The sequence below is a fragment of the Phascolarctos cinereus genome, unplaced genomic scaffold, assembly GCF_003287225.1.
Source record: "Phascolarctos cinereus isolate Bilbo 61053 unplaced genomic scaffold, phaCin_HiC Scaffold_5;HRSCAF=322, whole genome shotgun sequence".
Classification (NCBI taxonomy): domain Eukaryota; kingdom Metazoa; phylum Chordata; class Mammalia; order Diprotodontia; family Phascolarctidae; genus Phascolarctos; species Phascolarctos cinereus.
Genome location: NW_027555958.1, coordinates 418833359 through 418853037, shown reverse-complemented (window position 1 = coordinate 418853037; position 19679 = coordinate 418833359). Strand labels below are relative to the sequence as shown.

The following is a 19679-nucleotide window of genomic DNA, read 5'->3' as shown; positions in this document are numbered from 1 at the left end:
TACATTGCCAGACTCAGTCACTGTATCAGTTGTTTTTGCTTAGCTGTTTTCTCTTTGTTACTAAGGAAGGTTCAATTTTCTGTCATGTTGGGGTAGGAGAGCTATATCTGGAAATGACTGTAATAAGCAGTGCTGTACAGGGGAAAGTGAAGTGAACTTTGTAATTAGAGATCTAGGTTCAAATCTCATCTTTGCTACTTTGAGGTTTCCATGACTTTAACTTCCTTGGACTCGGTTTCCTCACCTGTAAAATTAGAGGGTTGAACTAGATATCCCCTGAACTCTCTTCCCTCTCTTCATCTATGGTCCTATGATTAGTTGAATGTATCAATAAAACATGACTAACAATATTATAAATATTATTTTAAAGAAAGTGTTAGAGTCAAGATTCATTCTCTACCTCTGATAACTAGTCCAGGGGTCTTTTCTACTAGATCACATTCCCTCTGAAACTTATACAATGTAAGATCTATGGAATATATTTTTTAAATTATCATGGCTCAGAAAATATTAAGTGCTTTAATGACTTCCTATGAGTTACAAAGCTGTTGCTATCTGAAAAGAAGAATTAAGGGAGGGACATTGTTGGAGTGTCCTCTGATAAAGAGGAAGCAGCGCTTCTTCTGAAACCTTACACAACTCAGCTGAGGAGGAGCAAACAGGGCCTGATAAGAAATGTCAGCTTCCTTGGGTCATGTCCTGTTCCTTCTTTAGGACTTGAGGGGCCACCGCTGGACTGTATTTATCTTGAACAAAGCTTGGTTGCCCTAAAGTTCCTGAGCTGCTGGCCCCAGACTCTTTGCTGTAAGCCCACTCAACGTGAGATGATCATGGTGGATCTTACACTGCTCCCCCATTCCCAGTGTTAAAAAGATTTACTGACAACTCCAGAGGCTAAAAGTGGGGAGATCTCCCTTTGCTTGGGAGGGAGCTTTCCTGATCTCTTTGTTAAGGCTCCTTCCCCTCTCCCCAAACTAGTCTGCATATATTCAGTTTACCTGTTGTAGATCCTCAACAGAATGCAGATTAATAACAACAACAATAATAATAGCATTTAGATAGCACTTTAACATTTGCAAAGAGTTTTGCATTTGATCATTTGATCCTTACCACCATCTGAGGAAAATGCTCTTATTATTCCACTTTTACATCTATGAGGAAACTGAGGTCACATGGCTATTAGTAGCCTGATGGAGCATTATGAACTAATATATTCTTGACTTCAAATTTCAGCACTTTATCTATTACTCCAAAGGCAGGGATTTTTTTGGCGGGGGAGGAATGGAGGATGGGTATGATTTTCGTACTCCTGGTACCTGAAAATCAACATTATGTAGTGCCTCTGAGTCAGAATGACCTGGACTTTAGTCCATAATTTGCAGACCAATTGCACTGGTAGTTTCTTCAGTGGGAGATTTCTTCTTTCCAGAATGAAATCGCATGTCTGGATCTGCTATTTCATTGGTATAAGGAGTGCTAGGTGAGGAAATTCCTTTGCATACAGTAGGTATTTAACAATACTTGTTGGGAGTGGATTGATGCCAAAAAGCAAATTCAAATTTATGAAACCTGAAACAGTTCGAGGAGTCAACTGAATAGCTTCGCATCTTGTGATAATGCAAATGCGTACTTCGGCTAGATTTTTTCCTCTTTACCTCTTTCACAGTTAATCCCCATCTCTTTTCCTTTGTGTTTAACCAGGCGACAAACGTTTCATAAGGATTAATGAATTCTCTCAGGAAGCACCATCCAATAGAAAAAAGCATCGGATTAGAAATTGGAAATTCTAGATTGGAATCTTGGCTACGCAGCTAGATAGGAGTGCGAGCTTAAGCAGATGTTTCATCTTGAATCCCCATTTTCCTCATGGGTAATAATACTTGTACCACCCAATTCCCAGAATTGCTGTGTGAGAGAATATATGTAAAGTGATTTGTGGTTGAAAGGCACAACATAGTAATAGCAGCTGTAGTTACCTTCGGGGGAGATCGGAAGAGGGCTTTGTCTTCATTTCATGGTCAGATGAGTCAATTTTACCCAAGTTCAGCAAACAAATCAGTGATTAATGGATTAAAAAAAAAACCCCAACAACCTCGTTTAGGAATGTAGCCTTTTAGGCCCTTCTGAGGCTTTTATTGGAGTATTAGATTTTTTCCCCTGGGATACTGCTTTCACTTTGCAATTTTTTTTTTTGGAGGGTAGACAGAAAACTAATATAAATGAGGAGGGACAATTCATTAGTCATTGTATGAAAAAGAAGGGCCACAAAACATCTAATATTGCCATATATGTTCATAGTAAAGAATAGCTGCGCATATGATTGTAATCATATACGCACAATCCATGTGTGTATACATATGTGTGTATACATGTGTACATATATATGTGTGCATGTGTGCATGTATGTGTGTAGATTGTAAAGGATGTTGAAATCCTGCCTCAGGCACTTACTAGCTATGTGACCCAGGGCAAGTCACTTCAACCTGTTTGCCTCAGTTTCCTCATCTGTAAAATGAGCTGGAGAAGGAAATGGCAAACAATTCCAGTATCTTTGCCAAGAAAACCCCAAATAGGGTCATGAAGAAGTCAGACTCAACTGAAACTATCAAACAAAAACAACAATAGAAAATGAATTCTCCAAACTAAAAACAAAGCAATGACCTTTAAGATAACAAAAAATCTCATTGTGTTTAAAGCACAAAGGTCCCATGTGCTAATCCTTAGTCAGATGTAAGCTTGCTGGAAATATCTTTCCTTTATTTTATATTTATTTAATTCCTTGAGGTGCTACATAACTTCACACTCTGCTTCTCAATCTGTTTACTGTTGTCATTATGCACTATTAAAGTTGCCAAAGTGTATTTAAGATTCATATTTGTAGGGGAAATGGCATGAATAGATTTTGTGTGAGGACACACACAAAAAAATATTTTCTTCCTGGAAAGTTTGGCTGTGCAAACTACACCTCCACTCCCTAAACCCTTTTCCTCTTCAAAAATTATTGACCCAAAGCCCATTCAAAGTTTCAGAAATTGTGTCAATCATGGCATTAAATGTTTTGAAAAAAGCAGAGGGCAGCTAGGTAATGCAGTGGATAGACTTGGCTTGGAGTCGGGAAGACATGAGTTCAAATCCAACCTCAGACACTGACTAGCTGTGACCCTGGACAAGTCCTATTTGCCTCAGTTTCCTCATCTATAAAATGAGCTGGTGAAGGAAATGGCAAACTATTCCAGTGTCTTTGCCAAGAAAACTCCAAAGGGGGTCAGGAAGAATTGGACATGACTGAACAACATTACCCAGCACCCACTTGCCTACGCATAATGATGTAGCATGAATCATCATAGCTTAGACTTACATAACGCTCTAAGGTTTGTGAAGTGTGCTTTTTACACACTATCTCATTTGGTCTTCAGAACAACTGTATGAGGTGGGTGCCATTGTTATCCTTATCTACAGATCAAGAAGCTGCATTGTTTTTCTTTTTTTTCCCCTTTTTTAGAATTAATTTGTTTTGATTTATCAACAATCACTTCCATAAGTTTTTGAATTTTTCTCCCCCTCCCTCCCTACCTCCTTCCCCAAGATGGTGTGCAATGTAATATAGGTTATACATGTACATTCTTATTAAACATATTTTCACATTAGTGATGTTGTAAGTAAGAATTAGAGCTAATAGGAGGAAACACCAGAAAGAGGAAACAAAACACAACAGAAGAAAAAAATAGCAAATGGTATGCTTTGATCTGCATTCAAACTCCATAGTTCTTTCTTTGGATGTGGACAGCATTTTCCATCATGAGGCTTTTGGAGATGTCTTAGATCCTTGTATTGCTGAGGGGAGTTAAGTCTCCCAAAGTCGGATATCACTCAATGTGGCTGTTACTATGTACAATGTTCTGGTTCTGCTCACTTCACTTAGCATCAGGCCATATAGGTCTTTCCAGGTTTATCTGAAGTCTGCCTGTTCATCATTTCTTATAGCACAATAGTATTCCATTACATTCAGATATCACATTCACAATTATGGTAACTATCTGTGTCTTTCTCTCCATCCTTCCCCCCTCCGTTTATGCTTTTCTTTCTCCTTTTCTCCTTAAGAAGCTGCATTTTTTCATAGAGGTTAAATGACTTGCCTGGGATCACCCAGCTAGTGGCTGAGGGAAAATTCCAACACCAGGTGTTGGTGACTTCAGTCTGAAGGCTCTGTCGCCTAAACCAGCACAGGGTCAGTCCAAATGACTTTTGGAGGAAGAGTTTACATTTCTTAGATTTATGCTCTCTTGTCACTGTTGTGGTTTAGTCATTCAGTCACATCCCACTCTTGACGATCCCATGGCCCAGAGCATGCCAGGACCTTCTATCCTCCACTATCTCTTGAAGCCCAAGTTTGTGTTTGTTGTTAACTTACTGCTCTTTCCATATACTCAGGTAGTATCTGCATGATCCCCAAAGTTCCAGATTAACAAGTGAAAACTTCAGTGACCTGGATGTTGTATTGATTTGGGATTTTATAAATATATGTGTGTATGTATGTATGTATGCATATGTCTATATGCATGTATATGAGTATATATATATATATATATGTACACACACAATATATATATACACATACACACATACATATCTGAATTTTGATTCAGACATTTAAGCATCAGATGGAAAAATGCATTGGACAATATCGTGGCCATCAATTTGTCCTGAAAATTTGACTTACTCTTCATGTTACAAATCTAGATGCCAAATTCAAAAGAAGGAAGCATAGAAAAAAAAAGAATGAGTCCATTGGGAAAGAAGAAGGATGAGGGTGAAGATGCCAGCTTAGCTCTCTTTCACATTTATTAAATAATGGATTCATAGAGTTTAAAGGGTCATATATAGTTCAATTCCTACTTGAAACAGTAACCAATTCTAGAATATTATAATAAAAACTTATCACGAAGCTCCTAACTGAAGAGGTCTAATGAGGGAAATCCCACTACTTTACAAGGCATCCATCTCATTGCAATTTGTATGGTTCTGAAAGGAACTTTTACTTCCACTGAGAAAAAAAATCTGCATTTACCCCCTTCTCCCCACCTCCCTCCCAAGTTTCCCATTGTTTTGTAGTATAGTCCATAGTATCTGTCTCCCCGGGTTGTTGTGAGGATCAAGTGAGATAATATCTGTACAGTGCTTAGCACAATGCCTGGCACATATTAGGTGCTATATAAATGCGTCTCTCCTTTCACCTCCACTTTCCTGATGAATTGAAGAGTGTGCAGAGTATGGCAACCAGGATTATAGATGAGGAAATTGTAAAATAAGAGGCTCAAACTAAGACAAGCTTTAAGAGCCCTTCCAACTCAATATCCTGCCAATAACCCAACCAATCCAGTAAAAAAAGGTCCATGAAATCTTAGGCTGCATTAAGAAAGACAGCATCCAAAATGAAGGAGAAGATAGTTCCATTGCTCTCTGCCTTGGTCAGGCCACACACAAAGTGTCCTGTTTGATTGTGGGGCGCCATATTCTCAGATGAACACTGGCCAACTAGAGCGTGGTCAGAGGAGATCCATCAGGATCATGTCCTATGAGTACGAGCTGAAGGAAATAAGAATGTTTAACCTGCAGAGAAGACTCAGGGACAATACGATCACCTAATAGCTGTCTTTAAGTTGAGGATTTGAAGGGTTGTCATCTAGAAGAAGTATAAGACTTGTTTTGCAGGGCCCCAGAAAGCAGAACTAGAAACCATGAGTGGAAATTACAAAATGAGATAATATTTGTAAAGTGATTTGCAAATCTTAAAGCACTATAGAAATGCTAGCTATTGTTACAGAAATGCAGATTTCACCTTCACATAATTAGATGAAACCCTCTACAACAATTAGAGTTATCCAAAACAGAATGGGTACTTGTGGAGTTAGTAAAGTCCTAGGATAATGAGACTAAGAGCTAAAAGTGCTTTAATATACTCCGATCTAAAGTCTGAATTTTACAAATGAGGAAACCAAAGCCTAGAAAACTTAAATGATTTGCCTGAAGTTATACCTTAGGTTTTCCAGTGGGAACTGTGAGATGGGTCTGGCTGGGGAAGTGAGGGAGTTAGCCATCCCTAACCTTTGGAATTTTGCCTTACTTCATAGTATGGCCACACAAGGAATGGGGACACTTCCATTGATCAACTCTACTGCTTCACCCCCTCCAGAAGTTTCACTGAATCTGTCTTACCGATAACTCCATTTCCTAGGTGTACATAGTTCAGCCTGCTTTGTTATAAAATCAGAACCATAGAATTCCTTCACGGTAAGGTCCTTTAAGGTCGGATGCTATTGCCAGTGCACTAAGTAGTCAAGGACTTCTATTGCTTATCATAGCCTGGCAGATCTTGACCCTTGACCCATAATAGTTTCAGTCCTTTCCAGGATGGGAAGAAAATTCTGCATGTGTAGGACTATACCTCCCAGTATTCATGTAGATTCAGAGCCTGAATATCCAGTTAACATAAATAACCTCTGAAATTCCAATTCTGATTCTGTTATTTGTTGAGCATTTTTAAGGAATTGGATGCCATGTCCTGATTCAGATACCTATCCCTCCAACGATTTTCAACTGAAACATTCCCATGATAGGAAAAACAGCTCTAAAGAAAAACATCCCACTGACAGTGGGCAATTAGAATTCTTATATGTTTTATGTTAATATGCTTAGTAGGTAAAATAAACAATGTGGCTTCCATGTTATAGTGCAGAATGAGATTTATAATACTGTATCATAACATCTTCAAGTTACCTGATATCTTTAATGTGCACCCTGCATATTCTGGATTGAGATATTGAGATACCGATGAAGAAAAGGTGGCAGTGTACACACAGATGATTCATGCTATGTGGAGGTGGAGCATCCTGAGCTATTGTCAGTTAATAATTACCAGATAGGGCTATGTTCTATTAGGAATAAAAAGTTAAAAAAAAAAAAGGACAATGACCCCCAGTTCATTCACTGAGCAAAGAGCATGACCAGGATCCAAAATTCAACACACATATCTTCCTGTATTTGAGCACAGAGTGCTCTTGAAATGAAGTACCTCTTTCCTCAATTGTTGGTAAATTTTGTGTATTGTTACTGCTGAGAATGTGATGGATGATAGCTGAGTGAGGAAATGCCGTAATTCAATTAAGTCTAAAAAAGCATGAGGAATGGAAAGAAATCTAGAAAGATCTTAATCTGTAAGATAGGGATCATCATGGCACCTACATCCTGGGTAGGTTGTTGTGACGATCTTATAAGAGAACATTTGCAAAATTCTTTGCAAACCTTAAAGTGATACATAAATGCTAGCTATTATTAACATCGTTAATCTTAATTATTAATAACAAGCCTATTTAGAATTAATGTTAATAATAAACCAACTAAATTATTGACAATTAATGTTAATGATCAATATTATATATTATAATTAACATTAAATAGTAATAATAAATAATTCAAAGGAAAAGAAGTAGAACTAGAAGAACAGAGAAAACATGATCATACAGAAAGAAAATAGAGGCTCTGAATGGACAAAGAAAGCTGATAGAAACTTGCCAGGAGCACCTGAGAAGTTGCAACATTTTACAAGTTGGATCTCACAGATTTTCAAATTTGGACATCATCTCAGTAGACAGCAAGAAACCTCTCTGCATCTACTGGCAAAGGAAAGTCATCTAGGCTTTGCCTCAAAACCTCCAATGAAAGGAAACTGACTACCTCTCCAGCCTATTTGGCTTTTGTACAACTCAAATTCTTAGGAAGATTTTGCCTCACATCAAGCCCCTCTCAAAAAAAGCTTAAAAAAAAAGAAAGGTCAGCCTGGCACGAAACCCTGCTGGCTCTTTCCACATAATAAATTCTTGTTTAATTGAACTGAATCATTCTGACACATAGTAGGTGCTTAATAAATGTTTCTTGATTGACTGAAGCTCCCTGCCTTTCCAGAAGTATTTTACACTGCTCCCTTTCTGACTCTCTCCATTCTAGTCAAACCGGTCTACATTGTGTTTTCTTAATAGGTGTAACTGCTAAGCCACTGCCCATGATCTCTCATGCTCCATATTTCATAGAAGTACTGCAGAACTGGAGAAAGGCAAAAGTAGTTCCTGTTAAATAAAAGGAAAGACACACAATCTGCAAACTGTCTTTGATTCCTTGACTTTGATTCCTTGCCAAAGTCTGAATGTATAATTAAAGGAGAGGTGACAAGGGCCTGGACTAGAGTAGCAACCAAGTAAGGAGAAAGAAAGGAATGTGTGTAAAAGATGTTGTGAAAATATAATTGACAAGACTGGGAGCCCAATTAAATATGACAATTGGGAAAGAATGAAAAGATGAGGATGATTATAAGTTTGCAAACCTTCCTTATTGGAGGGATGTTGTCCCAACGGAAAGAAGAAAGTTTGGAGGGGTCTTGGGGGATTTGGTGGGAGAATGGAATGATTTCTGCTTTGGATGTGAGTTTTATATTCCTGCAGGTCTACTAGGTAGAGATATCAGGCAATTGATTAGGATACTAGAATTCAGGAGAGAGATTAGAGCTATATAGATAGATTTAGGGATAAGCTGTTAGAGATAGTAATTGAACCTATGGGAACTGATGAAATCATCAAGAGAGGGGAAGTTAGGGGGCAGCGAGGTGGTATAGTGGATAGAGCACCGGCCCTGGATTCAGAGGACCTGAGTTCAATCCAGCCTTAGACACATAACACTTACTAGCTGTGTGACCCTGGACAAGTCACTTAACCCCATTGACTATCCTTAAAAAAAAAAGAGAGAGAGAGGAAGTTATTTTTAGAGAAGAGGACCTGGGGCTATCTGGCCCTTATGGGGACACCCCCAGTTAAGTTGGCAGGACAAGGATGAATCGTTCAGGCAATCTAAAAATTTCTATCAGCTTTTCTTTTGGTAGAGTGAAAATTCCAGTAAATATCTGGAAAGATGAAATCCATCATCACTACAGAAAAGGACACAAAGAGGGGCTGGCACTTTAAGAGCTCTGGAATTTAGGTTGTGTAGAAAAAATGAAAGAAAACTTTAGAGATCATAGGATGAGTCTGAGCTGTGGTTATGTATATTTACCTTTTCTTGCCTGAGCTACTTTTTTTTTTTTTAACATATTGTCTCCTATAGTCTAGATGTTAGCGCTGCCTATGATCTTGAGTTGGTAGAATAGGTAACGGCACCAGCTCTCAAGGATACCAGAAAATTCACAGCTGGAATTTTATTCCTTTGCCTTCATCAAGGGAAGCATGGCAGAGCTATGGCCCTTCTTAAGATGGAAATACCTCGGAGATAGTTAATGCATTAAGATTAGCATCACTTACATATAAAGTCAGATTGCAGTCAAGTAAACTAATACTTATTAAGTTCCTGACCCTGGGCAATTCGCTTAACTCTGTTTGCCTCAGTTTCCTCATTGGTAAAATAAGCTGGAGAAGAAAATGGCAAATCATTCCAATATCTTTGCCAAGAAAATCCCCCAAAATGGCAATCCGGACAGTTGGACTGACTGAAAAACACCAACAATTACGTGTCAGGTACAGAACTAAGTACTGGGAATAAAAAAAAAAGTCCTCTTCTCCCCCCAAAAAACAACAGTTCCTGCTTTCAGAGAGCTCGTGGTCTAATGCATAAGACAACACACAAACAATTGTGCACAAACAAAATAAATGGGATAACTTGGAGGGAGCCTCAGAGAGAAGGCACTAAAAATTCAGGAGGACTAGCAGACTTCTTGGCAGAAGCTGGGATGTTAGCTGAGACTTGACGGGAGCCAGAGAAGCTCAACGTATAGGGGGATAGGGGGTCACTGTGTCAGGAAATTACAGGTGAGAAAAGCCAAAGGAGAAGAAAATAGGAATATTGACAGTGCCAAAAGTTCTAGAGATATCACTCCAGAATGTTCATAATTCTAGAATATCCTCATTACATTATTGAGTAAAATACCTTTGCTGACCAATTTTATTTCCTCTTCTTTTCACAGCAGAATTGTTCACTTTTAACATTGACCCAGTTGGGGGAAAAGCATCACTAACAGACTGATGACTGTGTTCCAAAGTGTTTGATATAGACACAAAACTGTAATACGCTGTTTTTTGTACCAGGAAATATTGAATTCTCCTTACCTTCAGACAGTTTATTGTATTCAATTCCTTGGGGATGGATGGTTAAGGGCTTCTTAGCCATGTTCTTAAAGTGAACCTTCAAAGTGTCTCCAACTTCAGCAAAAAGAGTAGGTCCAAGAAGTCCTAGGAAGATGAGAAAGTAAGACATAAATGTGTTCAGGACCACCAGACAGATGACATGAACACACACGCTCTAATCGTAACCGCTGTCCTGGCTCTGTTTTATCTTCAATTCAGAATGTTTTACCAGCACTGCCTGCCCTAAGTTAGAAAAGAACTAGCCAGCTAGGTGGTAAGGGGAATAGGGTTTGGGACTTGGAGTCAGAGAGAACTGAGTTCAAATCCTGCCTCAGACACTTACTAGCTGTGTGACACTGGCAGGTCATCCTCTTTTTTGCCTCCAATTTCTCTTCTGCAAAATGGGGATAATAAAAATAACAGCATTCACCTCACTGGTTTGTTGTGAGGATCAAATGTAAGGTGCTTTGCAAACTTTAAGGCACTATGTAGATAATTTTGTTGTTGTTCAGCCATTTTTTCAGTCATCTCCAACTCTGAGTGACCCCATATGGGACTTTCTTGGCAAAGATATTGGAGCGGTTTGCCATTTCCTCTTCCTGCTCATTTTATACATGAGGAAATTGAGGCAAACAGGGTTCAGTGACTTGCCCAGGATCACACAGCTAGTAAGAGTCTGAGGCCAGATTTGAACTCATGAAGTTGAGTCTTTCCTGGTTCCAGGCCAGGTGTTCTATCCACTGCATCACCTATAAATGCTAGATATTGGTATTATTCATAGGAAAGTAGAGATGTTTGGCCTGGGTCACACAGCAAGTCAAAGCAAGGCTAGAATAGTACCCTTTTAGACTCAGAAAACGTTTCGTATCTGGGATTTTTTAAACTATAAAATGAATTCCAGAAGTGTTTTCCATAGAAAATACTTCTGAGATTTTAAAAAAAGGCAGGTGGGAAAATGCTCCCCATTGTTGAGTAGCTAGGAGGGTAAGGAGTGAAATATCTGCCTTTCACTGACTATTTGTTGAGCAAGATTTTTCAGACTGTGATCCATAGGATGAGGAGATTTTAGAGATCTTTTTTTTTCCAAATGAGGAAACTGATACCTAGAGAGGTCAAAAAAGTTACTCAAGTTCACACAGCTAATTAATGGCATATCATACGATCATAAGAAGTCTTAGTGATCATATAGCTCAACACTCCCACCCATTTTGCAGATGAAGAAACTGAGGTCTGGGAATGGCTGAGTGATTTGCCTAAGGTCATAAAAGTAGTACATGAAGTCAAGATTTGAACCCATGACCCCTGATTACAAATTTAACACTTTCTGTACTCCATCAGGAACTCAGACCTAGTTCTTTTGACTCTTAGTCCAATTTTTTTTTTACATATGTCCCATTCATAAGTCAACAAGCAGCAAACTTTTATTAAGTGTTTACTATGTGTCAGGCACTACATTAAGTATGCACTGGAGATACTAAGAAAGGGTAAAGGTAAAAATAGTATCTTCCCCCAGGGAGCAAGCTAACAGGGCAGGCAATGTAAAAGCCACAATGTACAAACAAGATCTATACAGGAAAGCATGGAAATAATCTCAGAGACAAGGTACTAACATTAAGAGAGATTGGGAATAACTTTAGAATAGCTAGCAATTTTACTATATATTTTTTAAAGTGAAGCCAACAACTTTTAAAATTTAAAGGCATAGCCTTATTAAAAAAAATTTTTTTTTAAGCATGGCCTAGTAGTAGAAAGCTGGCCTTGAAGTCATGAATACCAGGGTTCTTATCCTATCTCTGACACACATTGGCAATGGGACTCTGGGCACCCAGAAATCAGTGACCCAGCCAACTCTCTTGGACTGTTAATTGCATGAAAGGCATCAGCCTACGTTAGTAGAATGAGTTTTCTCACCTAGAGTCCCCCATACCAATGATATCACAGGTCTAATCCCCATCCCTGTGGTTATTTTCTATTTTTTATGAAGTTGGTGGCTACTATAGTGCTGTTAGGGGGCTGAAAACTTTTAGTTAGCAAGCACTACAGTTGATCAGAGGATCACTCCCCATCTCATCTAGCTGGTACCAAATGCCCATTTTGTGCCTATCAGGCTTAGACCAGCTCCATAGGATTGGCTTCTATCCCACAGAGACCATAGAAAAACCCAGAAGAGGCAGCTGATTTCAGTGACTATACTGGGGCTTTGGGAGAAAAACATTAAGATAGCCCTTTACAAAACACGTTCTCCACAATCACTCTGTAACACAGGTAGTGCAACTATCATGCCCATCTTGCCGACAGAAAACAGCCTGAGAATTAAAGTGACCTTGTCCAAGGTCACACAGGTAAGAGCTGTCCGAGGTCTCTTGCCTCCGAGTCTAGCATTCACCATGCTGCCTCATAGATGCTGGCTTCTATTTGGGCTGCTGCTTGCCTCTCTTATTGGCTTTCTACCTTCTCAAGCTACCCTTCTCTTGAACCATCTTTCTGATCTCCTGCTGCCTCTCTATGCTATAGCTGATATCATTCCAAGTTCTGGTATTGTATTTGTCCTTCCCCACTCCCCATCCCCATCCCCCGACCCCCAAAATTGTTGCTAATTCCTGGTCTCTCATTGTTCTCCTAAGAGACCATATAGCCTGTAGATTATAAACTCCTTGAGGTCAGGGAAGGGCAGCTAAGTTGTGAAGTGGATAGAGCACTGGGTTTAGAACCAGAAAGACTCTTCTTCATGAGTTCAGATCTGTAGACCCTGGGAAAATCACTCAACCCTGTTTGCCTCAGTTTCTCATCTGTAAAATGAGCTGGAAAAGAAAATGGCAAATCACTCCAATATCTTGGCCAAGAAAACCCCAAAATGGCATCACAAGGAGTCTGATATAATAGAAATGACTCAACAACAACAACAGATGAGGTCGGGGACTCCTTTTGGTTCTGCCTTTGCACATAATAGGAATTTAATAAATACTTATTGGATTGTTTCAGCATTGGGACATTCTTTACATTTATATCACTAGTACCTTGCACATAGCAGGAGTTTAATTAATGCTTATTGGATTGTTTCAGCATTGGGGCATTCTTCATCTTTGTACCCACTGCCTTTAGCCACTGTGTATATACATACATACACACACACACACACACACACACACATATAATGTATTATATATATATTATATATCTATTTCATATATAATATAATATATATTGTATATCTATTCTATATAATATAATTATATAATATATATTATATATCTATTTCATATATAATATATAGTATATCTATTATATATATATAATATAATTATATAATATATAATATATTAGGTATCTATTTCATACACACACACACACACACACACACACACACACACACACACACACACCCCTACATACACCACTTTATACCACCTGCATATAGCAGGAGTTTAATTGATGCTTGTTGGACTCACTTGAGATCTCTCTTGACCTACTGCTCCATACCCTAATATCTACAACCTTTGCTTCCCATGCCCTGGGGCTTACACTGAAGCAAATTTCTTGCCAGCTAAAGTATTTGTTGTACTCTTAGAGTTCCATCCCCTGTAGTGAGGGGTGCTTAATCACCATGGTATTGTTGGCTGGTGTCTATGTGTGATCATAAAGCTGGAAAATCAGCTCATTCACAGCAAATCTCCCAGTCACCCGCTTCATGAAGATCCCTTACTCAAATGTTAGGTTTGACTATCTCCCTCAGCCTCTTAATTAAAACAAACCAAGGAAGTTTCTCTTCTCATACGGTGTGTGTCCCTGATCATAGAGAGGGCAATCGTACTCCTAAGAGATGTTTGTGCTGTGGATAAGCTACTTAATTAGTTTTCTGATTTTTAAGACCTTTCTTCACTGCCTTTTTCTTCCATCCTCTTCTTTTCTTCCTCCCTTCCATCAGTCAATAAACGAGCATTTATAAAGTGATTACCGTGCTCAGGCACAGGGCTAAGTGTTGGGAAAACAAAGCAAAAGCATCCCCTACTCTCAAGGAGTTTTATTTTCATGGAGAACACAACTTGCAAATAAATAGAAACATACAACAAAGATACAGAGCGGTTAAAAGGGGAAACCTTAGCAGGAAAGGCACTAAAGTTGGGGGCTAAGCAGCAAGGTGATTAGAAAGGCCTCCAGTAGGAAAGGAGACTGGTTGCAAAATTTCAATTCAACAAGCATTTATTAAGCACCTACTACAAGGCTCTCTGACAAGCCTTGGGGAAAGGGGATTGTACAAAAACAAAAAAAAAAGAGAAATAATTCTTGCCCTCAGGAAGTTTATAGCCTAATGAACACCTACTCCAAATATTTAATTTCAGAGTCATGGAGTTAGAAGGTGGATCAATAAGCTAGTCTATTCTTGTTTCGAGAGAGTGGAGACCTTAAATAATACAAGGCAAACTACTTTTTGTGCTTCCACAAAACCTCCTCCATCCATGAGTATTTCATGACTCCTTTAATAGCATGTAGAAGCAAAGCTTTTCAGCCCAAACTAAGTTCCCTGGACCCTACACATATCTCTACCCCAATGAACCCTTTCAAGGCATGCACCCCCAAATTTGTAAATATTCCCCATGGTGTGGGATAGTGAAAAGAGCCTTATACCAAGGGTCTGAGGACCTGGGACATAGTCCTGACTGCCCCGAATTTCCATATCTCTAGAATGAAATGATTGTACTAAAGTGCCATTGCAACTCTACGAACCTATGAATGAACTCTGCCATTCAATTTACACCCCACCTACACCAAGCCAAAAGTTTGTGGAGGTCAGGCAGGGATGTTCTGGTAAATGTTTAATAACCAGCCCTCTAAAGAAAAACAAAATCTAAACAGGACAAACTTTTAAGTTTAATTGGAATTACTAGCATTTTTTCCCTCACTGTCCTCCCTCCAATCCCTCAGGCTCACACCCTAGATGTCATCCTCAATTCCTTGCTGTCACTCCCCCCTATATCCAATCTATTGCCAATGTCTGTTGATTTTACCTTTGTCAGCATTCTCATATATTCCCCCTTTTCTTCTCTAATACAATCCTGCCCAACCCAATACACACACACTTGTCCTTACTTCTGGACTATTGAAATCATCTGATGGTTGGTCTGCCCAGCACAAGTCTCTCCCTATTCTAGTCTATCCTCCACTCAGTCACTAAATTGATTTCCCTAACATTCAGGTGACATCATGTCACCTCCCCCTCCCCCCCAACTTGATGTACTGTATAAGCTAGCTCCAGCTAGGTCTCCATTAATACAAGTAGATTCTATTCTTGACAGATGTGGGAACTCTGAAGCCCAAATTATCCACTGATTGCTTGGGGCTTTGATGGATCTGTCATCTCATCAATGAAATTACTCCCTCCACTCATGCTGATTGCAATGCATCCAAGCATTGTAAATCATGTCCATGTCCTCCTGTAAATCTGCAGGATGGTCTAGCCAGTGTGTCCAGGGCCTTCCTCTAGTGCTTACATTGACAAAAGAGCCCAAGGCTGTCTATCAGTTTAACCTTCTCCTAGATGTTTAGCTTTGTAACTTTTTATCTGAGACTCACCTGAAATGTTCAATCTTGGTTTTTCTTGTGTGAAACCTGCTTCATACTCTCTGTAGACCATTTTCTTAAAGGTAGGCTCTGAGGGCTTTAAACTAGGCATGAAACACAAAAGTCCTGTTTAAAAGCTAGTCTATGGATAGAGTTTTATTATTCAAGACCTCTTTTGCATTAACTTAGGATATTTTTCCTTAATTTTTTTCATTTCATTTTTACTTTTTTTTTTTCAATTCAGCAAACATTTGCTCCTATTGTGTTTCAGGAAGTGTTCTAGGTTCTGGAGATGAAAAGATAAAAATGACACAGTTCTTGCCTCCAAGGAATGAGTTGGGTGGAAAGGGAGGGGTTCTATATAAAAGATGTAGGTTGATAAGCATTGGACAAGATGAGGAGTGAGAGATAAAGAACTAGAGGAGATTCCCAAAGCATAATGTGGTGTTATAAATACAACCAGAATGGTAAAGGGCCTTCAGATCATACCTAAGAGGTTCTTTTAAAAGGATTGAGTGTGTTTAGCCAGAAGAGAAGATTTATGAAGAGACTTGTAGCTGTTTTCAAGTATAGTACTTGAAAGGCTCTCCTAGGGAAGAGTGATTGTACTGGTTCAGCTTGGCCCCAGGAGGCATGACTAGAAGTAGGGGGAAATAGGCTTGCACGTCAGAAAAGCTTAACAATTCGAGTTATTCCAAAGCAGAATGGGCAGTCAGGCAGTCTTGGAGCAAAAGTGGATAGCTAATTGGTGAGTATGTTGCTGGGGGCAGATTAATTTTCAGGTATGATTTGGATGACTTGGACTATGGTTCTTTCCAACTCTTAAATTATGTAGTTTTCTGAAGTAATTGAATAAGCCTTATTTTCATTTTAAAAATTACCTTAGGACAAAAAACAAACAAACAAACAAACATATAATATTTTGTTTCCAAAGGTCATTTGGGTCCTGTTAGTGTTAAGTGAAAGAAAAGTCTCTAACATGTTCATTCTCTTGAACTAAACTTTGGGGAAAGAGTTGAAACTATTATGATTTCTCTCTAAAAATTATCTTGTGTGGTAGTTTTAGTCGTGTCCAACTCTTTGTTGACCCCATTTGGGATTTTCTTGGCAAACATACTGGAGTATTTTGCCATTTCCTTCTCCAAAATTACCTATCTACTTGAAAAGTCACATATAGTTTCTCCAACTGAGAATTTTATATTTTGGCTATAATGGAAGGACATTTAGGCTGTTTTCCCAATTTAATGAACCAGGTTTTCCAACAAATTCTTTCCAGCAAAGGAACCTGAGTGGCCTGACCATCTTGGGACTTTCTTCATTCTTGCCACAGGTTTTAAGGGGCGTCTCTAACTGAGGTATCCATGAAAACTCTTCCTAGGACTATGGTGGAAGTCCGTTAGAAGACAGGGGTCAGAGGACAGAACTCGCAACCCCCTCACATGCTAACCATGTCATATCAGAAATTGAGTTGGTCTCTGCTGAGAATTTTCATGACAGTTAGGTTATTAACTAGGCTTGAATTCAGTGTAAACAAGACAAACCAGCAACTAAATTAGTTTCCTCTAGATAAGCAGGAAAGCATGATTGTTTTCTTTGAATCTTCTATTAATAGCAGGGCCCTTAATGTATTAGTATAAAAGTAGATTATCACCTTATACTTCAATTCAATCCCATTAACATTCATTTAATACAATTAAAAAGTCTAAGCAGAGAATTTTAGTCATTCAAACACAAACTAGTAATTTTGTAATCTAAAGGGCTCTCAGAAAATTTTGACATATCTTGGCAGATAGCTCTGATTTTGCAACTCTGAAAGAGGAACATGTCTTTCCCAATCACCCGAGCTGTGGTTTCAGGTTTAAATAAATATAATATTCCCATTGGTCCAATTTTAAAATACAGACAAGCACAGTTCATTGGAATCTTCGTCTATTATAGGTTTGCTTTTTGATTCCAACTATTCCAGAGAAGTTCCTTTCACCTTTGAATGTCTCTAAGTTGTGAGACCAGTTTGAAAAGCAAACATAATCCTCAGATTTAATTCAAAGCCCTCTCATTTATATCTGCATTTTAGCCAAGATTTGACTAATAAAATGGCCAGTCTAAGTAGGACAGTTCTCTCTCATAGGCACGTAGATGCTAAAGATAGTTACAGAAGGGGAAGAAACATACCCAAGTAGCTTTGATGAGGTAGACTTAAAGAAACATAACATAATAGATTTATTGCTTTTTTTCCCACAGTAATTTCTTTGGCACCACACATAAATCAGAAATCAAAAGATGATCACAAGCAATTTGGATTTGCATCTTAAAGTCTGCATCTGGACTTTTTAGAACATGAAGATAATAAATTCATAGAGTTCGTTCTGGGAGGGATGCACCTTAAAGGTCATCTAGTTCACCTTTTTCATTTTAAAAATGAGATGAAAAAGTCTCAGAGAGGATGTGACTGCCCAAGGTCACACAGATAGTAATTGTCAAAGACAGGATTTGAATCTAAATCTTTCAATTCCCAAGGCAGTGCTTTTTCTACTACGTCACACTAGCTCTTGAGATCTATGCATAATAATGCACACAAAATGTAAATAACTTTTAGAAGCAGTCAAATAGGCAGGAATAATTTTTACTTTGACAATTCAAAGAAGAATGTTGACAATATGTTTAGCTAGAATAGTTTGTGCTTAATATTTTGTACTTCTCCCATATTAATTTAGAAATTGAATTCACTAATAAAAGGACATTTGCTGCAAGCACAAAGATCATCAAACTTAATCATTAAGTGCTCCCCAAGTAATAAAATGCACAGAGGAATGATACCGCATTGCGGCCGGGATGTTGCATCATATCCTATTAATTGCAGTGGAAAAGAAGGAATAGTCAGATCTAGTGTGAGCTGTCCCAAGGAAAGAGTCTGTTTCCCAGAGAGACAATGAGGCAAACCTCCTGTTATCTTCTCTTCTGACTTCACTCCCCCATTCCTCCCAGTCTTGAATTACCTTGGGTTGTTGGTCTTAGGGCGGTAGGTCCAGTTGATGATCTGAGCAGCTATATGGCGATGTCGGACAGCTGCTTCAGCTACTTGCTGCCGCAAGCCCAGCCACCCGATACCCAGGACCACAAGGACCCAGAGGCTTGGGTGGCCTGGAGACATGGTTTCCACTCCTGCCAACAGCAGCCCCAGAAGCTGCTGGGGCAGGCACCTTGGTGTTGCTGATCTCTAGGGAGGGTACAGTCTGGGCTACAGTGAGCTCTTAGAGGCTGTGGGTAGTAGTGTCCTCCCTTTGAAGGTTCTGTCAGAAGTCACAGCAGCCACTGAAAAGCCCTCCCCCTTCTTTGGGGCTTACAGGCATTGAGGGAGGCTGCCTCCACTGGACAGGTGGTTGGCTGGCTCACTGCCCAGTGGGACAGTCAGGTGTGAAGGGTAGCAGCTAGTCTCCCTGTCTCTTCTTATTGCAGGAAACAGTGAGAAAAAGGGCGGGAGAGCCCAGTCTCCAGGCAGGGAAATGGCCAGCAATTCTTGAGCCAGTGAGAGGACTGTATTTCTTAGTCTCCCAATCCCAGAGCACCACTTAAGCTAATAAAACCTTCCCCTTCCCGCCCCTTCCCTCATGCCAAAAACTTGCCTGTGTCAAAGTTCACTCTTCATGGAACTCTAGCTGGAGCTCATACAAAGACCCAGCTCTTCCCTTGGTACTTCTCTTTCTGCGATTATCCTGAAGGGAAATTTCTCACATGCTTCAAACTACAACATGGTCACTATCATTTCAGATTGGGAGGCCACATCATGTCTTGTAAATAGCTCGAGGTTAGAGGTGGAGAGTCCAAGATTCAGTCTCAGTTTCATTTGTTTATTCATCTTGGGCAATTCAACCTCTCTGTGCCTCAGTTTCTCAATGTGTAAACAACTACTTCAGGGATCTATTATTTCATCAGCGTAGTGCTCCTTTTTCAGGGTGC

At 39.2% G+C, this 19679-nt stretch overlaps 1 protein-coding gene across 1 annotated transcript in view; it reads right to left on the bottom strand.

The window, feature by feature from the left end:
- F5 (coagulation factor V) overlaps positions 1 to 19228 on the bottom strand; it is a 77915-nt gene extending 58687 nt beyond the window's left edge. The window contains exons 1-3 of the mRNA XM_020974668.2: positions 18719 to 19228; positions 15735 to 15826; positions 10146 to 10268 (exon numbers count right to left, since the gene is read on the bottom strand). Coding sequence (XP_020830327.1) covers positions 10146 to 10268; positions 15735 to 15826; positions 18719 to 18873 — 370 coding nt within the window. The 5' untranslated portion in view covers positions 18874 to 19228. The remainder of the gene's footprint in view (positions 1 to 10145; positions 10269 to 15734; positions 15827 to 18718) is intronic.
- Between the last annotated feature and the right edge of the window lie 451 nt (positions 19229 to 19679).